Source organism: Semicossyphus pulcher, unplaced genomic scaffold (assembly GCF_022749685.1).
Source record: "Semicossyphus pulcher isolate SPU_LCO1_2020_fin unplaced genomic scaffold, fSemPul1.0.p SCAF_8, whole genome shotgun sequence".
Lineage (NCBI taxonomy): Eukaryota > Metazoa > Chordata > Actinopteri > Labriformes > Labridae > Semicossyphus > Semicossyphus pulcher.
Genome location: NW_027211759.1, coordinates 27,400,145 through 27,426,536, shown reverse-complemented (window position 1 = coordinate 27,426,536; position 26,392 = coordinate 27,400,145). Strand labels below are relative to the sequence as shown.

The 26,392-nt window shown below is 47.2% G+C and overlaps 1 protein-coding gene across 2 annotated transcripts; it reads right to left on the bottom strand.

Moving 5' to 3' along the window:
• Positions 1 to 445: 445 nt before the first annotated feature.
• On the bottom strand, positions 446 to 26,051 carry mtss1la (MTSS I-BAR domain containing 2a). 2 transcript variants are annotated; one of them, XM_069685845.1, is made up of 15 exons: positions 25,868 to 26,051; positions 23,132 to 23,193; positions 22,947 to 23,020; positions 11,777 to 11,861; positions 11,486 to 11,577; positions 11,326 to 11,400; positions 8,241 to 8,398; positions 8,049 to 8,156; positions 6,163 to 6,260; positions 3,810 to 3,942; positions 3,158 to 3,232; positions 2,751 to 2,906; positions 2,229 to 2,405; positions 1,932 to 2,097; positions 446 to 1,842 (listed from the first exon to the last, which is right to left on the bottom strand). In XM_069685845.1, the coding sequence occupies exons 1-15, from the start codon at positions 25,934 to 25,936 to the stop codon at positions 1,037 to 1,039; spliced, it is 2,334 nt and encodes a 777-aa protein (XP_069541946.1). In that variant the 5' UTR covers positions 25,937 to 26,051; the 3' UTR covers positions 446 to 1,036. The 2 variants fall into 2 exon arrangements, with proteins under 2 accessions (XP_069541946.1, XP_069541947.1); XM_069685846.1 differs by lacking the exon at positions 2,751 to 2,906.
• Positions 26,052 to 26,392: the final 341 nt, after the last annotated feature.

Below are 26,392 nucleotides of genomic sequence, written 5' to 3'. Positions count from 1 at the left end.
GGATGTGCGAAGAACAACTGAGGGCAAAGCTATAGTGGACTGAACATAAAGGTAGCAGGAAATAAGACACCAAGTAAAAAGCGTAAAATTGGGTTTCAGATAAAATCGCAGCGCCCAGACTGCTGAATAATTAAAACGGCTGTGCTGGACGATTTATAAAACATATGATAGTTTAACTGCAGTATAAAATCCGAAGTACGGAAATAAAGAGAGGAAATAAAACTACACAGCTCCAAATCTAAAGCGGAGAAGCTTATTAAGATATAAAACTTCATAAGGCTGGAAACTGGTTAAATCCTGTTTCAGAGGCTGTAAAGATACTGACTGAATAAAAACTGGAGCAGCATCGACAGCAGCACGTACAGGTGTCGATCATTCTCTTTATCATTAAGGACGTTACATTTCCAAACAAAGACAATGAACACATTTAACAGTAAAAAGCCTGTTTAATTGCAGAATATATTGACAGTACAGTACAGCAATAAAAACACTGCCATATTGCTCCTATTTTACATGACTTACACAGCTGCTGTCCAGCTTATGAAACAAACAGTAATACGGTACTTATACAGTAATGATGAGAAACAACACACACAGGCTCACAGAGCATCTCGCCCATCACTTTGCACTGACAGGCGGCTGTGTTAACTGGGAAACACACAATATTATAATAATGATAAGAGCAAGAACAAAGACACGGAGCGTTCGATCCCTACAGCTGTGACACACCGGGTCTACAGGGACAGACGGGTCACACTGGGAGCGCAGACGCACAGACACAAACTAAACCAAGGAATAAAAACCAACAAAATATGGAATACTTTGTACGTACGCAACACATACATGACATGAAATGACTCGCCATCGTCCGTGTCACTCATTACTCTGTGAACTGGCCTTCATGCCCCTCATGTTACCTCCTCTCAGTTTGCTGTACCTCAGTTCATGTCTCACACGAGTGCTGTTACATTTCACTACAAGCTTCAGTCTGTAAGTAAGAGCACAGCTGCTTCTTCACAGCCTTCCTCCCCCTCAGCTACCGCAGTATCCTGGGACCCGACCTGTCGTCAGTCACTGTCTTGCGGAGCTTCACCCCGCGGCGTATCGACACCAGCATATCCATGTCCTCCTGAGTCATGGAGGACGGCTCCTGCGGTGCACACTGAGCTGTGTCCCCGGGCAGCAAGCTGCTGAAGGGGAAATGACCCTCACCGAGGGCGTGGGCACTGGCCACCAGCTCCCCTATCTTCTCCACCAGGCTGTGGCGGTTAGCAGCGAGCAGCGGGTCCTCCTCAGCGCTGTGGGTGGCCATGCCGGGGGCCTGCTGGGGGTAACCAGTCCTGTCCGCCCCCACTCCTCCACAGCCCCACGCTGTGTCGGGGAGGCTCATCCTCTTTGGAGAAGCCCTCATGTAGTCTCCAGCTGATGGATCGTCACTGTAGAGAAACTCCTCGCTGCCTGCACGGTGCTGAGACGGGCTGGCATACCCCGGAGAATCTGGCACTGTGGGGGTCTTAACTGGCACGATGGGGGGCCGGATTGGAATGGGGCCAGAGGTGGACGGCGTGCGTCTCACTCCAGTTTTGGAGGATGGTGTTCGGCGAATGGTGGCCGTCCCTGAAGTGATGGCTCCAGGGCTGCTCCCCCCTGAGCCGTTCTGAACTCCCTGCAGGGTCTTTCCTGCGGGCAGGCCTGCTGTGCTGGCGGGCCTCTTGGTTTGGATCATGCGGCGGTAGCTCTGAGCGATGTTACTGTGCCGCGGGATGGTGGAGGACTTGTCAAAGTCTGCCTGTCCTTCACTGTCTGCATCCCCGTTGAGAGAGTAGCACTCATAATCAGAACCTGGAGGAGACAGTGGGCTGTGAGTATCTATTAGTTTTTGCATAATTAAAGCTACTGAGCTCTATGTTGCTGGTGAGGTTAAGTGTTACCCTGAGAGGGGATGGTGTCCTCGGAGCAGGAGGGGGTGTTGGTCTGGGTGCTGTAGCCGCTGGAGTACTGCAGAGAGTCTCTGCTGCTCTTCTGCTGCTCCATACTCAGGCCTCTGGTCAGAACCATCGCTAGAGTACTGGCTGCTGGAGAGAGCGGCTCGCCATGCTGAACACACACACACACACACACACAGATACAGGCAGGTAGGTAAAAATACATAAAGATTAGCACTTCACCGCACTCCTATTCCCAAGGCATACACGTGTGTACACTGACATTTACATTCTTACTCTTACCTTTGGCGTAATGGTTCCTGGGCCAATCCTGGCTCGGTGTGGATCATCTGGCTGCATCCCAGAATACCCCAGTGGACTGGGTGGAGCTTCAAGTTCTCTCATCTTTTCCATAGACTCCCTCCTACGCTGCAGAGTGCTCGCCAATGAAGGCTCACAGGAACTGGATTTGGCCCATTCCTGCAGCAGCAGACAGAACAATGAGACCGCCTTCCAAGTGAGCATCTCCAGTGATCGCCATCCAACAGACGTGCAGTCGGCTAAACATGGAAGCTGCTGCTTTGGCTCATGAACTGGTTAGATGCCGATGTAGATATGGGCAGACTTCATTAGGCTATGTAAGTGTTAATAAATGATAAAGCTGTCTCAGTTTAGCCCGTCTCTGTGAGCAAACTGAGCCTGATGAGCAACAGAAAGCTGTGACTGTGAGATCTTTATGTAAGCAGTTAAACACAAGAAGCAAAGAAGCAACAAAGTTTTCAAAGGAGAAAAAGCAAAAAGTAAAATTGCAAATGAAAAACAAACCTTCCAGCTAGGAACCTTTGATGTGGGTGAGGGGGTGTTGGATCCGGGGGAGTGGTTAAATGTGGGGGACGCAGGAAGTATGACAGAGAGAGGCCTGATGGTGCCAGTGTGAGAGAAAGCAGGGCGAAAGGTACCGAAGGATGAGCATGAGCCAAACTGCGGAACGGACAGACAAGTGTGAGTCAGAGTGCTCAACATCCATGAATATCCACGTCACAGCGCAGCACGGCTGTCGAGTGGAGCCCACAGGCCTCTTTAGGCTAAAGATAACAATGAGGAGAACGCACAGTGCATAGTGTGTCTGTAGGTGTGTGTGTGTCTGTAGGTGTGTCTGTAAGTGTGTGTGCGTGCGTGTGTGTGTGTGTCCAATACAGCAGGTATATGGTTGAGATGCATGCAGTACTAACCGCTGTAGGAGAGCTGCACTCGCTGACAGACTGGCAGGTTTCTGAAGCCTCAGAGGAGGCAGAGCTTGTTGATTTCTGGGGAAGGGAAGATGGAGTAAAAAACAGAGGTTTGGGTTGTGGAAATGGAGAGAGAGAGAGGCGTGTGTGTGTGTGTGTGTGTGTGTGTGAGAGAGAGAGAGAGAGAGATGCGAGATGCAGAGGTGATAGAGATGCAGAGGGTGAGAGTAGGAGAGGAGTGTTGATGAGCCTGAGGAGGAGGGGGGCATTTTCTACTCTGAGGGGATCTATAGACCCCGGCCTGGATCGAAAATAAAGTAGCCACTAAGATCTTTTATTCAGAGAAGAACGTTGCATCAGTGTGTGTGCTGGGGTGTTGCAGGGTTTGTTCTGTACACTGAAATATGTTCAGACCGTGAGAGTGTGAATAACTTTATCAGTCCGGTGGGAGAAAAAAAAATCCACATTTGCAACTGATAAAGCTCTATTGCAGTAAAACACAGAGCTCTGTCTGAGCTGGAGCTCCTATAGTGAATATGGTAACAGGTGGCAGATGGAGATGAATTGTTATTAATAATATAAGTTAGTTATTGTATTTAAGTTCCTGTATTTCCTCCTGATGAATGAATAATCTCAGCGTTATCATGTCGGCTACCTGGCTGGTGATGTCAGAGGGCATGGGCGACGGAGGCTTCGAGTGGGTGTTGGCATCCTGGGAGACAAAGCCTGAGTCGTGGGAGGAGACGCTGCTGAGCCGATGTGCTCCTGCAGAGGGCATCTGGAGGAGACTGTGACAGGAGAATAACAATAACAAGATTTACAGTGAAAAACTGACAAACTAGGAAATCAACTGAAACCCGAGGCTCGTCGTCGGGGTGTTTACTCAAACTAGGAAAAGGACGATTATTTTGTTTTTTAAATATTTCTTATTCAGTGCACAAGACGTTTCAGTGCTACATTAAAATCATATTTTCTTTCGTGTTGTCTATCAGAGAGAGGACTGCCACTGCCACATGCAAAACACTGTCATTACAGAGAGATGCATCACCTGTCGGGCAGCCTGACACTACTGTCAACTGCACGTTTAGTTACGTTTCTGATCGGCTGTCGGCTGTTTGCTGAATTTTCAATCACAAACGTAACTACATGTGTAGTTATTAGTGGCTTCCTTGCAGCCGGCTGCCCACAGAAAACTGTTATTGTGAAAGGCTGTCTGTCATGGCTGCCGGTACTTCTTGATGACAGCGGTAATATCCCTCCATGTTCATTCCCCCGAGCTGTGTTTGTTTGCACGTCTGCATGTCATTAAGGCATGGATATTGCATCTCCTGTCGTTGACATGAAAACTAATAACAGAGTTATCCCTGTTTTTATTTTGCATTGTTCTCATTTAGGCATGGTGAATATTCCATAAAAATACACAGCGTGCATGTAAAACAGGATTGTGATCAAGATTTGTCTCCCCGTTTCTTGTTCTGAAACTTGTTTGGGGGGATTTGAGAGTAGGCCACGCTGAAAACAGAGCAGCTAAATGAAAAATTGATCACAAAAGCTGAACATGAAGGCACTGTGTGTGAAGATTGTAAATGATTCCTTTCTTCTAAATTTGGTGCATCAAAGAGCATTAACAAGTTATCCCTCCTTTGATTATTCTTTCCCTCTGAACAGCTGTCTTTGGGCTTTTTGTCTCCTGCTTTGTCACTCTCGCTCAGCGTCGCTTCTCTTTGTCACCCACGCAGAGAAAATGTGCTTCTCAGCCCCCCCGTCCTCTGTCCTCTCTCCCTCTGGAATATATCTGAAGTTATCACTCCTCCTTAATCTCCGTCCTCGAGGGTGAGGCTTTAGGAGGATTGCCAAATTAAATATGACAAATTAAATAACCTCAAATCATTCAGCAGCAGACACTGCTCTTCTGTCCTCGGCGTCTCTGTGCCTTTAAGAAATACTCAGAAAAACACTCAGTGACCTTGTTTTTCCTCCGTCCTGCTGCCAGAGTCTTTGTCTCTTGATCACTATTTGATATTATTTTGGTGCATCACTGTTGTACAGAGAAAATCCTGTAATCTTTGGATTTTCATTTTTTTACCCACAACTGACTCACTGCATGTTTCTCTGCAAGCAAAAACTTCAGCGTATTAAAAAACTTTTTCAGACTTGGTGGATGAACTGAAAAGTGCACAGCGGCCCGACTGAGACCAAGGACGGTAGGGAGATGTGAGCTTTTCTTTACTTGAAATGTTCCCTTAAAAAACATCCCGCGCCGTGATTTACAACTGTAACGAGCTTTAACACGAGACGCTGGGACATGAAGTCTGAGTCTGCGTCCTGAACGATATAAACCACAAAAAATAGACTCAAGTGTTGTTATAAAATGAGCCGCGTTCTGTTTTCACACTAAAGGAAGGTGATGACTTGTTATAACAAGGTTTGATGTTCCCTGAACACAACACGTAAAGAGTTTATTTGTTAATAAAGCTTGTTTCTTGTCCTTGAATGCACCTTTGATATGCCACTATGAATAAATTAATGAACCATCATTATTAGACGTCTGATAAGTGGATGCTGGTTGCTGTGCAGGCTCATGGCTGGCAGCCTGTGATGTTTCACAGCTTTGGACCTAATCTGGCTATAAGAGGCTTGAGAATGCAAATCTGCAGGAGACACAGCTGAGGAGCCGCAAGACACACGACTCACTGCACAACGATCGTCACTGATAGTGCTGATGGTGTGTGTGTGTGTGTGTGTGTGCGGAGGGACAGGGGTCACCTGCCTGTGTACTCATGACAACCTTTAATATCTAGGTCCTTTGACATCATGGGCAAAAGTGAGCTCAAGTCAACAGTATGCATGAATAAAAACACATCCAGCACAGCACACAATACGTATTACATCACACTGTACCAACAACACATTGCACAGCATTGCATGGAACTCAGCAAAGAGCAAGAGCTACAGAGTGCGTGTATATGCGTGTGTGTGTGTTTGTTTGTGTGTGTGTGTTTGTGTACCTGCACATGCTGCTCTTCCTGGAGCCGGTGCTGCTGGGGGAGGAAGGGGGGGTCTGGTAGGACCAGCTGAAGTCAGAGCCTTTCAGGTCCCGGATCACCTGCAGACACACAGAAACAACACTGATGATTCAGAAGAACAGACACAGGAGACATTTACACACGCTACAAGATTCTCATGGATTTTAATGAATTACTGTTAATTAAATCCTGTTTTGTCATTCTGTGAATAATCAATCAATCAATCAACCTTTATTTATACTCAAGAGATCATTGCGGGGCAAACCTCATTTACCTCATTTATTTATTTATGATCTGTACTACATTACAGAAGCAATTAAAAAACAGACAACAAAGCGTTAAAAGGACCAGAGGAGAGAGAAGGTTAAAGGCCGTTTAAATTACTAAACGGGGGATTTTGACACAAAGATAAGACAATGAAAAGGAGGACTACAATACAGGTGTGTAAGAAAAACCTTACAATACACTAAAATAATGAAGTAAGTTGATAATCTCTATTTACAGATTCTACATAGAAATGTAGGCTGCAAAAGCAGGCGGAACATAATCCGCCGTAATGACAACCCGGCTCCCATCAGCGTGATCTGATGATGACTTAGCTTCTTATTAATCTCTATAATCAGACGTCTGCATGCTAACAGCTAACAGCTAACAATCTGTTCTAGATCTAAAATTTAACTTGAGATAAATTCCCTTGACGCTGTGTCTCGAAAGCCGTTCAGCGTTCAGATTTCCCGACTTCCTCAAATGCATCAGATCAGTCCGACCTCTGTTCAACAAACGAGCATTTTAAAAGTGTTCTTCTCCTCTTGAGGACAGACCTGACAAAGCTTCAATTTTTACTTCTTACAAATCTGCATCGTGATGTTGAAATTTGGCCAAAGTAAGAGCCGTTAATAACAAGAGAACGGCTTCTCTTTCTGTAACGATGCAGCACGCGGGACAGGAAGTCTACACGGGAAGTCGATTATCACTTACTGCCCGGCACGTTCACCGGTGATCCCAGAGGAAATATCGTCTCAGACTGTAGCCAATGGGATTGGTAAATTGATAATTCAAATTGGAAAATACACTTATTGTATGTTAAACAATTACAACTAGAGGTTGGGAGGTTTAAAATCAGATTTCTAAAATGTCCAAACTTCAAGGAGATGTTGTCGGTTGCTCCAGGAGTCAGGCACACTAAAACTGAAAGCAGTCTTTCCGAGTTCTGACCTAACTGGAGGAACATGTATCAATAACAGGTTTGCAGTATTAAAAGTCGTGTCTCAGGCTGTGATGACGGACATAAGAGGGATACATTCATATTGATTTGACTTCATTTAGTTACATTGTGGTGAGATAGTAACAGGAAAGAGAGCAACAGCAAAACATGAAACCTCTTCAAACGTACGCAAAGTGTCAGACAAACCCGTGGCTTACAGGATAAGGTTGGTAACACTGTGTTATTGTTGCTACTGCTGGAAAAAGTCACACAAAGACAATCCTTTTTAATTTCCCATCTTATCTGTTGGTTTGAGCCCAAAGTTTGTTCTGCATAAAGACAGATAAAAAAGGCTGCATGTTTTCTCTAAACAGAAGTGTTGAGCAAATGTTACTCGTTACTGCTCGTGCTGGGACTATTTGCAGCCGATGGAGAGGTATCAAGTTAAATACAGTTAAATGGTAATCTTTAGGAATAGTTTGGGACAAGAATGGAGGTCAGGTCAGTGGCACAGAAAGTAAGTTATATCAGGCTTACGTGTTAGTTGCAGCATCATTTGTCTGTTTTGGCCTTTATTTAAGGAGACTTCTTACACAAGGTAGATTAGATTGTGATCCTATTAACATAAGAGAAACAAGCTAAATTAGTATCACCGCTGTGTTACCTGCTCACTGGCTGGCGGCAGCTTGTGTGGGTCTTCAATCAGCACCGTGAGGTCATCAACAATGGGCTGTAAGTGCGTTATCTCTCCCAGCATGGCAATCTCCACATTCTGCAGGGTGAAACAGGATGGAGTGAATTCAACGACCACATCAACTACAACATTCATTTCTGCACAAAGGCTAAATGTTCTCACCACCACAGGCTGCAGCAGGTTAATGAATGTACAGTAGCGCCCCCTCTCTTCCAGGAGGGCTCTGCGCACCGCCTGCTTCTCCGTCTCCTCCATCAACAGGTACAAGTCACTCACGTCCTGCATGGCACTGTCCAGCTGGGGGCGCAGGTTTCCCCGGCCTGGGTGAAGAGGGGGAAGGAGCGAAGGAGGGAAGAAGGAGATTTGGAATTTGGGTGAAAAATGTGAAAGAAAAGCGACACAGGGAGGATGGAGAGAGTAAAAAATGAGATGATTAGGACACGATGATAAACTGCTTGTGTAACAGAGGTCATTGCACTGACGAACACTCAGATGGTTCATGAGTGTGGGAATGAGAGGACGCTCATTTCATTTTGAGCTGATGTGAAGCAACTGGTGGTGACACAAAGGTCCTGAAATGGAGATGATTAGACACAGACAGCAAACAGAATGTCTGAGAGTCACTCAAGACTGCAGACCACAGTGATGCTACATGATGCAGTTAGTGAAGGAAGACAAAACAATGAGAGACGGATGGGGTGAAGACGATCACGCAGACTGCCAGTTCAACGTTTGCACCCTGCAGAATATCTTCACATTTTGGTTAACTCACTGCAGCTACCGTTACGACTATTAAGATGTAAGTACTGGAAATAGTTTGAGTGAAATCTGATTGTCACGGACCATAACCAAACAGAGCTCTGTGTATCAGACACACTTTATATCTGTCTTACCACTGTCTATATGTTGAACATATAGCTATCATATAGCCAGATAGACAGAGTAACACAGTGTGCTGCATGACTACGAAGACTGAACTTTCAAGGCTGAGAAAGACAAGGTGACAAAGACAATGCTAAAGTTAAAGTGATATTGTTATTGTTTTTTGTGTTGTGCTTTTCAGGTGGTTAAATTGTAAGAAATGCAATAACGGAGCTATGGGAGACAACATTGAATTGTCGTCAGTCTCTGTTTGCCCCTTTATCCTCCCTGCGGAGCTCCCTCAGGTTTTCAGCACTGTTGTCTACATTCATCCAAAAGCCAACGCCAAAAACACCGCTAATGATCAGCCAGTCTACTGAGAAGCTGCAGTCTCTGTCCTCGGATTAAAGTGCGATCATTGGCTTTAAATCACCTGATCTGTCTCACACCTTCTCTAAGAGAGCAACGTCAACGGCTCAAGACGTCTCACAGTGTCCTCCACATCCTCTCCATGGTGAATTTCAGATTTAGACAACCAAAGGTTCAACAGGATGAGAAATTATTTTATTAAGTCTAATGACAACCACAGCTTTTCCTGTTTACTTCTTCGTCTATCTATGGTTTGTTTTAATGATGGTTTCACACTCTCTCTCTGCGTCCTGCTGTCGCCTGATGTTTTCTTGTATTCTTGTGTTTTAATGTTTTTGGTACCCGAGGCTATGTGTCGGTGTTTTCTAAATGTTTTATGGTTTTTACCTCACTGCAAAAAGAATTTCCCTTCAGGGACAAGTTCAAGTTTAAGTTCACTTTCACTCCAAACCCTGTCCACAGAGGTACAGAGTTCGATCTGTGTTCAGACTCCTTCTCCAAACAGAGGCCCTGCTGACCGTCAACTACTGTAAGTTGTACACACACTATTGATGAGTACCTCATACAACCCCTCTTCAAAAAACCCTGACTATCCCTTCAATAAGGCACTGATTAAATGAAGAGTCCTATATGGAGCTAACAGCTAATAGCTCCTTGAAAACAGAAGTTTGATCTGTGAGCGTGCAGCAGAATATCAGCTCATGACAAAGATCAATAACTGCTCAGAGGAGTGAAAGATTGTCCTGCAGATAAGTTGACAGTTTGTTACTCTTATTAAAAAGCATTGAGTGAAACGACGGGGTGGCAAACTATCGAGCAAATGACGAGTTTGTCCATTTCCTCATTTTCATGGGAAATACTGTAAAATGTCAAAGTAGTTATAATAATAATAAAGGGTGTAAATTATACAGAAATATATAAAGTAAGTGATAATAAGTGAGTGAAGGCTGAATACCATTTAGCTGCTTCAGTTTTAGGCTCATGGTATCATGCTAGCTCTGTGTCACGGCTTACAGGGACACTATAATAGAACACAGCCATTTGTAATGTTATTAGTTTGACCTGAGCTCTTCCTGCTGTGACTCAGGCCTGTTTACTTATGTACATGTAACTCACACTCTTTTATATGAGGATATTTACAGTGAGTGCAGCACTTGAGGTTTGGGTTAAGTATTTAAAAAATAAACCTGCATATCTGCTAAGCTACAGCCAGTTAGCTTAGCTTAGCAGTAAGACTGGAAACAAGGCAAACAGGCAGCTTTCTGGGTAATCATAAACAAAGTGCATCAAGTCGATTGGTTAACTATTTTGTTAGCTTTGGGTAAATCTAAGCTCCAGCCTTTATGCTAAGCAGTCTAACCAGCTGCTAGCGGTAGCTTCGTATCTGTAAGAGTGGTATTCATCTCCCGAGCTCTCCTTTCTTTGACCAGAAATGCTAAGACATCCCAGGGTTGTATTTGACTGGCAGTTTGATTTATGATTGCGATGCCTTAAATAACTATCTATATATGACGTTCTCATACACAGCGGACATACCTAGCAGCTCTACAGCCAGGGGACAGAGTAAGAGACAAACAGAGGAGGGGGGTTTAGGATCAGGCAGGTGGAGGAGAGAGAGAAGAACAGGCAGAGTTAGCTGAATCAGATCAGGGCACATTGCATGTTAATAAAGCCTGCAACACGAGTGTGCAATCAGTCCTCGATGGAAATAGGAGTTTGATTACTAGCAGCAGAGAAGGCTAAAGCGAGAACAGCCAGGAAGAAGATCATGTGTTTGATTTAAACAGCAGAAACTGATCAATCATCCAGGGCTGGAAAGGAGCCGCCGAAACTGTGCCAGGCATTTTGCTTTAATTGAGAGGTCATTTTTGACTCTTGACTCTAGATGGCGCCAGTTTAGTCTGAACCGTTGGTGCTGACCAGGGACCAGCAGCCAACAGACTTCATTAATGTCAGCTATAAAATCTCACAACGCTGTGAGAGGCCTTTAATAAACAACAGGTGAAGATGTTCTCACCTTTTCTGGCTTTTTTCTGCAGTTTTATTGTGTCTAATGACTTCCTTTTGATTTCCTGACGAGACCGCTTGTATTCTGTGGAGAGAAAGGCAAAAAGGTGTCACTTCTGTCCAATATGCAGCGCTCTGAGTATTTACAGGTGTATTTCCTGGTTGATCACCTTTGGCATGGTCTTTGTCCAGCTGATTGGCTGTCTTCTTCCATTCCTCTATCCTGTCCTGGAGGGGGGTCACCAGGCCCTCCATAAGAGCACTGCAGCGACAAGAGTTACAGATGAGAGGTCGGACAAATAACTTTGTTTCCACAGCACAAAAACACTCAGAGATTTGCAGGATGAGAGGAAGGTCAGCAGGGATGGGATAGGACCTGGGAACACAATAATCCCCTGAAGGCAAGAGAGGAGAGAAAATTGCATTGGAGGGGAGAAATAAAGAAAACAGGTGACACTTACTTTGTGAAGTGGCGTAATTTAGCCTCAATGCTGCGGTGGCGCATACACATCCTCGTCAGAGCTGAGCCGACGTCCCTGGTGGCACCTTGTAGGAGATAATAGGAAAAACAAACACAATGTCAGCTGTGATACAAGAGGGTGACATTGCACATCAGAGATGTGCTCCTCTGCCAGGAAAAATATGATTTTCTATGAGGAGAGATAACATATCAGAGAGGCTCTGAGAGGTCTAATTCTCTCCTGTCAGATGGATTTATCAGGATGTTTTCCCCCTGCCGGAGCTGCGGTTCCAGCTGCAGCCACTAGGGGGACGAGAGCTGAGGGGAAAGGCAGAGAACATGAACGTCACATTTGTTTAGGGGAAAGCACATGTGACCCAGCGCCTGAAAATTAAAACCCTACACCCCCTCCCCGCTTTCACCAAACATGTATTTCCCTTTGACACTTGAAGACGGCGTCCCTGATTCCGGCCGCAGTGTAAACAACAGCTTGTGTGAACGGGTTACTGTACTTTTCCTCTCTGCTCCACTGTAATTAAAAAGGGGTTTCAGCCCCTAAAGCCCAGGCTGCCCCACCGCCTCACTGAGGGTTCACAGGCCGCTGTAATATGTGGCAGCACTGATCCTGCTGTAATCTGGGCCACATAGGGCTAATCTGAGGGTCTCTTGGCACACACATACACACACACACACACACACGGTAAGAGAGAGGACATCTTGCAGCAGACAGGCCTCACAGAGTAACAGCATAGACGACTGTATTTGTGTTCATGAATGTTTTGGTGAGCGCATGTGCACAGGTTCGTGTGTGTGTGGACAGGTGGTGTGATTTACCAACCCCCCACCCTTTCCGACGTTCTCACCCCCTCTATCCTGGAGGAAAAAGGAGGGAACCCTGAAAGGGGATATCCCTCTATTCTTCCCTGCCTGCTCTGCCTTTCCTGTTCTCTCTGTTTCCTAAACACCATTCATGCAGGGCGGACAGAGCGAGGGACAAACTGGCTCTAACCTGTAAAAACAGGCGAAAAGAAAGAGTGAAACACAGAATATCACACGAGGTGAAACACGCCTGAGATCAGACTCTGAGCCAGGACTGCTCCAGATGTTTGTCCGGTGAGATCTGTGCTCCATTTGACAGATACAGAAACTAGGTTAGCGTCTCCAGAGTTAGAAAAAAACAACTTTCCCTCTGAAACTCAGCTGTCAACTTCAGTGACAGCTGCACCGTCAGAGACGCAGAGCAACAGACCTGGACTCTAACAGAGACACTGTGCTCGGGCAGATGTGGAATAACTTGATGTTTTCGTGTGCTGGGCAGAGGGAGGGAGGGAGGGAGTCTGTGTCTGCACTGCTTTTCTAGGTGACAGAGAGCGAGAGGAGGGTTAGAGGTGAAAGGTCATCCAGCTGTATCACACACAGGCGTTACACACAGCAGGAAGTGATGGAGTTAACATGTGGAACCTATATGCTGAGCTGCAGATGTGAACAGAGGTCCATCTTTGAAGGAGGTGGTGTTGAGTATCTGTGATGTAGAGGCCTCGACTCTCACTCTCCACTAAGTGTGAGGACACATGAGACACAGGACACGTGTGTGCAGGTTCTGCATCTCTCCTCCTAAAAGCATTACAGGCAGCATCCACAGCTGCAAATCAGCTCGTGCCGGACGGAGGGAGGCTGAAGGAGAGACGCAGGGGGAGAGAGGGGGAGTAATGTGGCCCTTTTATCTCTATAACAGGCCTTCCCAATGTCACTCGGACAGCCAGAGCCCCCAACCCCCACCCTCCTGTCCTCTCCCATCCACACCTGCCAATTTCTTTTCCTCTCCCCTCCCGTCTCCTCCTCTACTCCTTCCCCTCCCAGAGGGGGGATCAGCTGACAGCTACATCCTGGGGAGGTCCAGAGGCTTCCTGCCCACGTCCAAGAGACCTGCCGGCCCCTGGCCTCTACCGGACGGATGGGGACGGAGAGATTCGCTCCCACAGCAGCCTGCATGCACACGCAGGCATGTGACAAACATTTACAATCTGAGGAGGGTTTGACTGAGCACAACGTTTCTAGCAAGTTTAGTAGATTAAAAAAATAAAGAATATCCAGCGATCCAACCATCCATCAGGAGGGATCCCTCCTCTGCAGCTCCATTAAAAGATTTTTTTCTGTATTTGAGACTTTTTCAATTTATCTGAGCCCTTTGAGGCAACCCCATAAATCAATGTACTGGATACTCTTTATCTGTGTCTATCAGTTCTCGACTTCCTCGGCTTGAAACCTGGCTAACAGTGCTGTGAGCTGGGAAAGTGATTATTTAGCAGACGTGGACCCCTGGGGCTTTAGGGGGAGCTGTGTTGGCCTCATAGCAGACTCCCACACGTGCATGAATGAAGCAAAACACAAGCCATGATGGAAGAGAGCAGTTATGCAACCAGCTATATATCTGAAGATATGGAGCAAACAACAGGGAGCGCAGAAATGTGCGGTTTATTAGAACGTGTGTCCGAGGCTGATGGCGCCTGGTTCAGTATGCTCTGAACATAAATAGAAAGCAGTCACCAGATCTGTTGTGTGTGCTGAGCGTACGCAGGATTCTTGGTGGGAAGGTCAAGCCCCCACAGTGGGGTTAAACTGGGAACCTTAAGCTCCAGTATCCAGGATCAGCTCACTGTGGTCGGAGCGTTTAGAGAGCGGTTCATCCAGCACTCTGGTTCTGATTAACTCCCCTGACTCCTCGGGGAAGGAGCAGCGCTTTAATAGGCCGGCTTTATACGGGCTCTCCTGCCAGGAGCCGGGAGCCGAACAGCCACGGGTCTCCTTCCCTGATGTCTTCAGCATGGGAGCTCAGCTCAGCTCAACTGTCTCCCTCTCTCAGCGTTTAAACCCTGCAGCTCCACTCAGGTTTCATTTGCACTCGAGACTACCGAGCTGGAGGTTCTGCTGTGGCGGGACTCGGTGCTTTGCAACCGGCTCTCTCTGCTTCCTGTGTCAATAAAGCATGTTTATGTGGGCTGTAGAGCCAGAAGGTACAGAACATCCTCACAGTAACACTTCCAGGAATATGAAGTCCCTTTCTTCTCATACAGCCGCTTAGTGATGGAAATTCCATCATCCGCGAGACAACAGTTATTCGTCACGTTGGCACCCTGGCCGAGGAGCTGACTGCGGCTGGCACAGACAGTTAAGCCTCTCGACTTTACCCACCTCCCTCCTTTTAAGTGCTGCAGAATGAGAACTGGCAGGGGCACAGCGGAGGCCACTGATGGATGAAAAGGGGCAGTGGGAAAAGAAGGGAGGAGAGGGAGGATGAAAGAGGGTACACACTGCCGGTTCGGTTCGGTCAATAAGAGGGCAGAGGAAGTGTCAGCCGGCTGCTGCAGGTGCAACAGGCGCTGCCAGGACTACATCTCCCACGTTAGGCCCGAGACACATACGATCACCGAGAAGCAGGAGTAAGAAGGAAGATGTTCTCTGATATTATCAAAACCTTCATGCAGCTCGTGTGTTTATCTTCTACAGCATGAAAACTTCATGCAAACATTATTTTTCAGAGACAGAAAAAAACCGAGAATGAGGACGAGCTGCTTTGATTCCGTCAGACTGACTGGTCTCGTTTAGTAACCAGGCGAGCAAATAAGCAGCACTGAGCTCCTGAAGAAACATCACACGTCCACATCATCAAACATTCACTTCAAAGCACAGCGGGAGCTCTGCTGGTGCGTCTCGACGGGAGCAGCAGGCATTAAAAAGTAAAGCTGCATCCTTTGTGTCTGCTGGTTAGGGAGCAGCATCTTCTGATGGAGGGAGGGGGGAGGGTTAAACTGCAGTTTGTGGACGTGGAACAAGAGTTCAGAGCTGCACACCTGCAGCAAGAGAGTCAAAGAGTTTTCCTTTAATCCAACACTTGAGCAAAGACAGGCGGACGTGGCTGTGCAGGTAAAGGACACCTTTCTGCTCACAGTACATCCTCACATTTCAGACACTGGAAATCGTTAACCGACATGACTGTGATTATCTTCATGAGTGAAGGCTTGTGCTATTCATGCCGTGTGTCCGCCTTTCTGTCACTTCCTTAGTTGTGGAATGTCACTTCTAACAATACTAATGAAAGGCAGAGGAAACGGCCTCAAGATCAATTGTTGTACTCCGACAAACACACGCTTTTAAACACACACTCAGTCCATTGTTGTCTGGACAGTACACACAGCAAGTTTAACCTCAGAGCCAAAAACACCCCCACACACAAACACACACACACACACACACACAGACACACACAGACGGGCCTCGGTGTGTCCTGATGTGGTGTAAACACGATCTGGAGTGCATTAGGACGAGACTGAAGAGGAGGAGGGGGAGGAGGAGGTGATGTTTTCTGTTGGAGGAGCTTCCTGTTCAGAGACATAAATGCTGCTAAAAATAAACGCCGCCCCTCGTCCAGATGTGCTTCTCACTGGAGTTTAAGAAGGGAGAAAGCGAGACGATGTAAAGCCAGAGAAGGAGAGGAAAGTTTTCAAACGAAAGGAAAAGAAACTGCTTCTTCTCCTCACGTTGAAACGACACTCGAGGAGCGTATCTGCAGAACAAAATGTCTCCAAATCCAGATCCAAACAGGGAGACAGACACTGAGACAGCAGTCTGTGAATGACTCAGAGTTTAATGGAGCACAGCCTGAAGCCGGTCCAATCAGATGACTCAGGCTGTCCTGCTTTACACCCTTTGCAGTCAGGGTGTCTTTATCTCGGCTCCCAGCGTCCTGCCCACCTCCCTCCTCTGCCAGCGTGGCTGCACTGCTGCTCATTTGCAAACAATCCTCCAAACAATGCTGACACCACCGCTGCTGCTGCTGCTGCTGCTGCTCAGATAGCATTTCATGCTCCACCTCCCACCTGTAGCCTCGGAGACTTAAGTTTCCCTGAGGGGAAGTTTGTTGCCTTCACTTCCTGTTCTCCTCTGTGCTGAGCTAAGTGGAGCACGGGGAAATATAATCTGTACGTACTTAATGTTCACACGGTAATACACAAATGTTTCTACGTGGGTTGTTCTCTGCGACAGAACAATCAGATCATGCCGGCACAGCATTACTATAACATGTTCATAAGCAGCACCGATCTGCCACAAGTCCATGATCCATCAGGTAAATCCAGTCCTATTTATTCATGCTGACCGACTGACAGAAACACCTTCCAATGAGTTTATATAGACTAACTTTAAAGCTATACTTAGGCATTGTGTTGCTTTGGGCTAAACGTCAGCTGCTTCATGCTCACAACGACACACAATGCTAACATGCTAATATTAAGCCTCGCATTGCTGTCGCTGGTTAGACCTCTTCCTGACATACAGCGTGCGAGTGAACTATAACAGATGGGGCCCAAATCATGGTGCAGATACTACGAGCAGCGCTGCAGTGCTGCAGGGGAATGAGATTATTCTATTGTGTCACTTTTCATTTCCCCTCTTTGCAGAAATAAAACCAGGACGAGCTTTGATTTTTCAAACTAGATTGACGTCACTTTGTCTGTTTGCTGGTGTAAGGATCAGGTCTGAGCAGGTCTCTCTTAAGAAGGAGCCCAAGTGGGGCGCTGGTTTAGCTCAGTTGGTAGAGTGACGCCCCACGTACAGAAGCTGTAGTCCTCGACGCACTGATCGCAAGCTCGACTCCCGGTCTGCCGATCATTTGGTGCATGTCATCCCCCACTCTCTACTCCCAACATTTCCTGTCTGTCTTCAGCTGTCCTGTAAATAAAAAGGCCAAAGCCAAAAAAATAATCTTAAAAAAAATAAAAAGAATGAGACCACGTGTCTCGTCAGCGATTAACTTGCTTTTGACTACATGTTTGCATGCGCATGATGGCTGCCCTGCGTGTCTGTTTGGAGCGTCGGCTGTGCACATCCTTAAAAATTGTGTAACAGGGTCAACACAGCAGACAGAAAGTTCTGAAGACGAGCTGACAGACCGAGTCCACAATGATCCACATCTGTACAATGTGCAGACGATGTGTTCTGTCCACCGAACACACAAAAGCTGTTTCTGCTGCGATCTCAGAGTGAACATCACAGTAACCTCTTCGAGCGTCTCCCTGTCTGTCGTTTACATCCCGCACATACGGTAGCTGCATACAGCCTGAGCTCTCTGGTGCGCCCTCTAGAGGTATCCTCCTGTAACACACGCAGTGCACAGACAAGTATGTGAACAATTACGTTCATGACGCAGACGGTTGTGTGTGTGAACGCAGGGTTAAAAACAAAGTATATCTCCGGCCTCAGCCTGATGGTAAGCTCAGTAGTTCTGCACATGTTGGTGTGATGACGGCACTAGATCAAAGGTCAGTGGACAAACAGTTAGAGATGTTCAGACACTGATTCATACTGTATATCTGGACTAGTATCAGCCGACACTGAGGACCCCTCTGATGCTAGTGCGATTTAAAAATGCTTTGACTAGACTGATGCATTGACTGGTGTCAAGGCTGATATCGATACAATATATCCGTCTTGAGGGGACCATGAATGTCTTTACCAAACTTAACGGCAATCCATCCGATCGTTGTTGAAACATTTGACGAGAGAACAACATCATCCTCGTGGTGGCTCTAACAGGACAGTCAGGAAATCACAAGTACTCGAGTTACATCCTGTGGTGGTCATGTATGTCTGGACCAAAGCGGTGGACTTACAGTTGGCCTGCGATTCTTTACGCTCGACAGATTCCTCTGACTATCTTCAATCAGCCACCTCAGCTGATTAAAGCCATGCACGTAGCCCTTTCAAGTCCTCCCTCACATTCCTCCGTGATGCTCTCTCTCATGTGTGTTTTCCCTCCCCTCTCCAGCTCCCTTCCTCGTAGGGTTCATGTTCAGGATATAGCCGAACAAACTGTTCCCCCCAACTCTCATGTTTGTCTTCTTAGTTTGGTATTCAGCCTCAGATCGAGAGTTATGCAGAGCAGAGAGATTTGTTTTCCCTCCCGTTATTATTCCCCCCTTTTTCGTCTGTTCCTCACATCATGTTTCCAGCCAGTTCACCCCGAAGTTTTTCATGTAGTCATGATAAAAGCTGGAAAACATTCATTTGTGGGGAGACCGCGTTGAGGTATGAGGTTGGAGACCAGAAACTCCAGAGAGAGACATGGAGGGCTGTTCTTACAGACAGGGTAGACAGCTAGGGGACAAAATATGAAGCTGACTGTATCGAAAACCTGAAGAGACGAGGATACACTCCTGCAACGGCCCACAATGCATCAGCAGGTACATTCTGTGACTGATGCACGTGCAGTCTAAAAAAACTAAATCCATAAGCTCCTGTTTGTAAGTCAAGCCTACATAACAGATCACAGCGCCATGTCCTTGCACACTAAGTACAATACATATCAGGCAGGAAGATGAAATGCCAGGCTTGATGGATGTCAGCGCCGGTCACATGGCCACACTCTCATTATTTGACATGTCCGTAAAAATAGCTGCGCTGCCGGGATAGCAACAGAGGACAGTAATCCCCTGATCTCGCCCTGCACTAGGCCAGAGCTGCATCCCGTCCATGCCAGGCCGTCCAGATGGCGGGTAGGGATATCCGTCCCATCTGCCAACCCCGAGAAGCGCAGGGGCCAAGCAGATTACTGCCTCGCTGAGACACTGATCTACTAGCACAACTCCATTCCTGCACGGAGGAGAGAAAGAGCGGCGGACACAGAGAGATCGCACTGACCCACTGGGACGTTTGTCTGCATGTGTGTGTGTACTGGTGTGTGCAATGTGCAGCCTCTGGCACACAAAGAGAGGAAGGTTTGACGGTGCTGAACACAAAGTTGCGTGGCGTCGCAGTCTGAGCGGTGATCCCAGAGTGTGAATGTTTAAAGCTGGGGGAGGCTGATCAGGAGAAGGGAAGGCAGTCTATGTCTGTGTGTTACAGAGTGGGGCTAAGAGGATTAGCTAAACGCCTCTGCCTAGCCTGGATACCCAGAGCTGTGGAAATCCCACTGCAACCACATCCCCCACCCCGGCCAACCCACCGCCCACCACACTCACCTCACTCTCCGAAAATATGGAGCCTGCATCTCCGATGGACCATTAGCCCTGAACTCTCCCGTACTCTTTGACCTCTAATCCAACCATGACCAAAAATGGAGAAAATGAAGTCGACTAAAACACATGTCATCCAACCTAGCAACAACAAAACACCAAACACAGAGCCGCTGTTCTCCAGATAAGTCCGGTCTTTCTAAATACATCACACAACTTAACATGATGGAAAAATGGCCCAGACAACACACCAGGAACCATTAAGCTGACCCGACAGGAAAACTCCACACAGCCACAGGGCCTCAGGAAAGACTGGTGTTGAAAAGTTAAACATTTGTCTTTAAAAGGCTAAAAATGCTCCACATACATTCATCCAATATAGACTGTGTGGTTGGCGGATCTTTATTAAACCCAGATGCAAGCTGCCAGTTCACGGAGACAGACGTGCCTTTGGACATAGATCTATTAACAGAGCTTAGAGAAACAGCGCTGTCAGACACGCTGCCAAAGCGCCTGGCAGCCGACTCCTCCAGCTGCTTCATAAAACACAGACGCTGACGCCATGACCATGACCATAAACTCTAAAAAAGGACAACACAGGAGAGAGGAAGCCTGAACATGAAGGCAGGGCACAGCAGTGTGACTCAGAGAGGAGGCTGGAGGAGGTGGAGATCTGAAACATAATACAGCTATATATAAAGACAACAAACAAAGCAGGAGAGGATATCATAAAACCCTCCTTCGTTCCCCATCCTCTCTCCCTGGATCAATTAACAGACCCTGAATGAGAGGAAATGTTGCTTTGCTTGGCAGGGAAACTTACAGTGTGCAGAGTGTGCGAGGGTGAAAGGGAGAGACGGGTGAGTGTGTCAAAGGTAGATTAAAGGAAGCAGAAGAAGAACGCTGTGAAGCCTCCAGCTGTGCCAGCAGCTGCAGCCCGTCCCCTAACACGAGAGGGGAATCGGGGTGACAGGAATGACAGCCAACAGTTCATAGCCAAAGGTCTGCCCCCTGCGGTGTTATCAGCCCTACATGGAGGTGCAGACGCAGAGGCAGACCTGATCGCTGCAGACAGACAGACACACACACACATGTAGGGAGGCAGAGAGACAGAAACTTTTTGTACCACTGCTTCCTGATCAGTCCTGCATTGTGAAACAAACTGTGAAGCTTGCAGCATCTGGATGCCAATGTCTTTGAGGATAATAACATTGCAGCTGTCACAAGGGCAAATTTGCCTAAACTCTGTCAATGAAGCCTGCAGCCAGGAGTTCAAAGGTTACCCCAGTGCTCCATGAGCCAGCTCAGTAAATATCGACATTCCTCCAGTCTAATTAATTGCTGAGGTTCAGAGCATGCAAGGACTAGCAGAGCTCCCACAGGAGCAGTGGGTGTGAAGTGGTGCTCTGCTGGTTATGAGTGCATCAAACCTGCAGCGTCTCATTTAGATCCGGAATTAAATAAACTAAATGAAAGCAGCGAGCAAAGATGTATTCGCTTGTATTCCTCCAGAAAATAATATCCAGACATCAGTTTGAAATCATCCAACCCACTCGTAATGGATAGGGATGGCTTGAGCTAAATGCTAAAGCTAGCATAGTAAGCCGATTTCAATCACATTTGTTTTGCAGGAATTAAACTAAAGTATTTATCTAAATACATGTTTGGCCTAAAGGTGACTTAAGACTAGACCATCTCTCCATGGAGAGCAATCCACTGATTAGTTCATTAAACGAGCAGGAAAGAAGTGGCGGGTCGACTGACTAACGGACCACTGTAGCGATCCTTAGCGCCCGGCCAGTAGCATTTCTAAAACCAGACAAATTCCTCTTTACAATCAAGGAAAACGGAAAAAAGCAGGAAAAAAATCCACATGTTGCTGAAGACATCAGATGTTTGATTTTTGATGTGATGAAATGTTAAGGTCTTTTTCATCAGTATGTTCATCAGCTTTAGTCTAAAGCCTGTCTCATTAGTTTCTCTTTAGTTGTCACAAACTCATCAGCACTTGTGTCCCTGCATCCCTCGCTCGGTCTGCAGCTGCAGAAGGATGACATTAATCCTAAAGTTAATGTCCCTGCAGAGCAATGAAGAGTGAGTGGGCGTATGAGTGACACACTTACAGGGATTTTATGCATCTATAGCTGTAAAACTCAACGCGGCCTCCTCTCTCTCATCTCTCTCCTCCATCTTTCTGCTGTTTTTACTCCGTTTTACTGCAGACACACTTTCCCTTTGAAGTCCTCCCTGCCCGAGTCTGTACCTCTGTTTTATTGAAGCAGGCTGACCCCAGTCTACCTCATCTTAAAGAACTGGTGTGCACTCACATCAGGAATCATTTAAGGTAACCTGATGATAAGCTGTGCTGTTACAGGGCAGACTACGGGAGGAGAACTGATGAGAACGTGTGAACACAGCTGAACGCCTCTTTAGCTTCTGCAGCAGTAAGTGGTCAGTACGGGGCTGTATGAATACAAACTGTTTAAAAGCATGTTGGCATGTGACCTGCAGGGTCAGGTGACCGGCTACCAGCTGTCACTCTCTGAATATCTGTGTGTGTGTGTGTGTGTGTGTGTGTGTGTGTGTGTGTGTGTGTGTGTGTCTCAGGAGCCTTTGCACTCTGCTCCGGGCTCGCGCAGCTTTTTTGACCTACATTCTGCTCTCGACGATCAACTCCAAAGAAATCTGTGTTAATCAGCCGCCTCGCTGGCCGGCCTGTGTGCTGCCACTCGCAGGGTGACAAAGCAGATCAGCAGACCTCATTAAGACCCGAGAAACAATAAGCTCAGATTTTCACTTCTCTGAGCCGCAGCCCCCCCAGAGCTGCACCCTTTCAGGCCTTCTTAAAATAGGTCTTGGCGGAGGCATGCTGTGCAGAAAATTCATCTCTTTAAAAGGAAATAATCATGTGTTCATGACATTTTCTACATTGTGTGAAATGTGCTTGTGTTGTCTAATAATATGTGATGTGCATGGTTAGGTACTCTACGATACGACACGACACGACATACTTCATTGTGCCCGAAGGAAAATGTGTCATGGACTCGAATGCTGAGTACATTTCGCTTTGTATGTGTGCAAAACATGATCTACTTTTTCTCCTGGTTGTAACTCCTCAGTACTGTGAGTGAACTTGATCGGGGGGAAAAAACTCCCTCTTACCTCTAGAGTTGGTCGCCATGTCTGCCACCTTCTGAAAGGCATCTAAAAAGGCCACGGCTGCCAGAATGGTGGTCCTGTGAACACACGGACACATGTTCTCTGCACTGTGACTGCATCAAGAGTCTGTAAATGTTACACAAAGATGTTTTTCATTAAAGCTTCTCGTTCACTTCGACTTCTCCTACCTGAGCTGAGAGTGCAGCTTTGTGGCCTTGGCACTGAAGTCTTCCCACACGGGGTACGAGCTCTGATGAGAGAAGGAGAAGAAAGGAGTCAAGTAAAAACCTGGCGAGGACATTTAAGAGCAGGGATACGTTTTTAAACACCCACACATGCACACTGAATGCATGCACATAATGTTCTTTACAACGCGGTAGAATCTGGTACAGCTTAATAACATTTCAATGTCGGCTTTATTCTTTATATAAGTGCATTTTCTCCTCATGTACACACTGATAAGATGAGCTGAAATCCACATAAGGTTGCAATGACTCAAAGAGAGCGTGGCGTCTGCCCCGGGGTCAGAAACAGGTTGGTGTATTAACTCTGTGCTCTGACTTGTCTCTCTAAAGGTCAGCTGGATTTTTCAGAGCACACTTCTGTTATTATTGTCCTCGATCAGCCTCCGTGCCCGCTCCTCTCCTTCTTTGCCCTGAGCTGCTATGTGTGTCTACATGTCTGCTGCACATGTATGATCTGCATAAGCTCTCATATCATGAGTGTTCATGTGCAGGGGGGCAGGTAGCTCGGCCGGTGTTTGAACGATCTGGATTAGATTCACTCTGGGATCATCACACGCTGCCTTGAGCTACGACAGCAGAAGCCAAACATGAAACACATTCAAGGCTAGATCCCATTAGAGCAGAAGGCTGAGCCCCGGAGAGAGGAGAGGGAGGCCATAACCCCTGTGTGCCTGTTTGACGGAGAGGAGGCCACACAGTCTGAGTATATGTAAAGTCAGTTTGCTCTTCATCATTTCTGCAACGACCTCAATTGTGGCAACGACAGCGTTTAACTCCCCGCCGCTCTTGGATAAAGCCCCTGGCTCAGAAAAGTGATTTAGGAGCCATCAATCCGAAGAAAAATGTTTGCTGTCTGCACTTGACTCCGACAGGTGTCTAATTAGCTTGTGTGGCTTGTGACTCCCGGGGGTGGAGGACGCGCTGCCAAGACAGCTGAGGGAGGAGGGTGAAGGAGCGGGCAGAGAGGGCGAGACGCAGAGACACCAAGCAGCTCCCAGGGAGACGGGGGGGAGACGAAAGAGAGGGAGGGAGGAAGGAAAGGAGGCTCTTCCTGCCATGCTTTGTCATTCACAGGAGGGTGAGGTCAACACTTTCATCCTCAAGCTCGCAGACAGACCGTGCAGTTCATGGACATCTTTAGAAGATGGTCCTTTCCCACGCACACGCTTCAGATCACAGTCCACTCAGACCCATGCTGAATCTTTACCCTTCTTTACCTCCTCCTCTCTTCCTGCAGCTTCAGCACAGTTACATCACCGACACATTTGTCTATTAAAGGCTATTAAAGTTAACTGAGCTCACTGTCTGTGTGTGAATCATGTAGGTAATTGAACGCTGTACTGTAACATTGTTCACAATCAGCGCGATCAGCACAGGAAGCCGAGCTGCCGGGGGGGTAAAGCTGCTCTGACGGGCCTGCGTGGCCCAGCGAGGCGGCAGGAATGAGGTCAGATCTCAGACAGTGGACATGGACACTGTGCTGACTCAGGGCTTCAGTCTCATTCATCAGTGCTGCTTATCAATACACGGGCAGCCCCTCTCCCCCCCCCTCTCTGTCCTGGTTTGAGCACGACACAAAAGAAGAAACACATGAAACCAAAGCAGCCACTAAAGCTGAGAGCTGATTCATTCATGGACACATAAACGTTGTTTCCAAAGGCAGCGCGGCCTGCGAGCCAGAGATCAATAAGAAATCAGCTGCGTCCTGATGCTTCACTTGTTCGCTCTTATTAACACTTTGCAGCCTGAGCGACCTCCACACTGAGAGGACTGGGGGCTGATGAATACGTTCACACTTTCCATCTGTTGTCGTGAACAACAACAGACCACCCTGCTCCAACTTCCTTGACTTGACCCCTCCCCCAACACACACACACTTGCATGTGTGTTAAGCATAAAGGGACACTTCCAGTTCGTGCGTGAGAAATCATTTTAACTCAGCTGAGAGGTCAAGAACGTGTGCTTTATCAAATGAGATGCATCACAAGTTCATTCACTTTCTGAAGTGTGTGTTAAACTACATTTTGCTGCTGCGGGGCCAAACATCAGGAAACACCACGCAGAACCTTTCCTGCAGGTTTCTGTCGGGGAGGTTGAGGCGATGGAGCCTGTTCTTCTCTTCAGAGCATCCTTCTGAGCCTGACATCTAATCTAGAAAACCTTGGAGGCTGTGATGAGGGAGGAACAGTTGTCTGGGGTCAAATGGTTCCCAACAACATCCATCATAGAGATAAGAGCACACAAAATAAAACTCTCTTCCAGGTTTGATCACTCTTTCCCTTCTCTTCTCTTCTCTTCTCTTCCCTTTCTACTCATAAAATAAAATGTCTGCTTGATGTGATTCTAATGCTGAGGTCAGGGTTTGACCTCTGAATCAAACACACGAAGCCTTCACCAAGTAACAGAAAGTAATATTCTTACAACACTTTGTGTGTGCTGCACAGATTGTCAGACTACAGTGTTGTTAAATGAAAGCAGTGTCTGACAGACCTGCTGCACATTATGCAAATGGCACAAAGGGAAACATGTTTCATCCCTCAGTTTGTCCTGCAGCGGTGTTTCCAGTGGGGGAGGACCCGGTGAAAGAGACAAAGGCAGTAAAAATATTCGTCTGATCAGCCTCCGTGCTTCACAAAGGTCACAAATGGTTGTTTTCTACTTTCATCTAATGTGTGTTACCTTCATGTCGTTCACGATGGCCTGGAATAATCCACCCAGCGCTCCACACTCCTTCTCCACCGACTCCATGGTGTCAAAACAAACACAAAAAGCTCACAGAAACACTAAATCAGAAGAGATATCCGAGAGTTGACGCGCTTTCAAAAATCAGAGATCTTTGTTTTTGTCCTCCGCCCTTCCTCGTCCTCTCCTGTAGCACCGTCAGAGGATGCGAAGCCTCGGAGCCCGCAGCCTGCAGCCTGCGGAGCGCACAGACAAAAAGAAATGTGCTGCTCGGTGGCACCGGGGGCTGCTGCTCGCTCGCTCCGCCGCCGCTACTCGCCGCTCGGACGTACGGGAGGGATGGAGCAGGCGCGCGCTTCTGCCGGGTCAACTACAGCCGGAAAACGTGGAGGGCACATGCACCGTGGCTCCTCGTGATCACCGCGTTAACACGAATAACGGAGAGATCACAATTGTGGGGTAGAGGGCAGCAGCAGGAGGAGGAGGAGGAGGAGGAGGAGGGGGCACCACGGGAGTCGGGAT

Bases quoted from the DNA above. Each gene is read 5' to 3' on its own strand.
- mtss1la (XM_069685845.1), bottom strand. From the start codon at position 25,936: ATGGAGTCGGTGGAGAAGGAGTGTGGAGCGCTGGGTGGATTATTCCAG. The intron at 3,943-6,162 runs GTACACAAACAC...CTCCTGTCACAG, and splicing joins AGGAAGAGCAGCATGTGCAG to TCTCCTCCAGATGCCCTCTG. The intron at 2,098-2,228 runs GTAAGAGTAAGA...GTGTGTGTTCAG, and splicing joins CAGGAACCATTACGCCAAAG to CATGGCGAGCCGCTCTCTCC.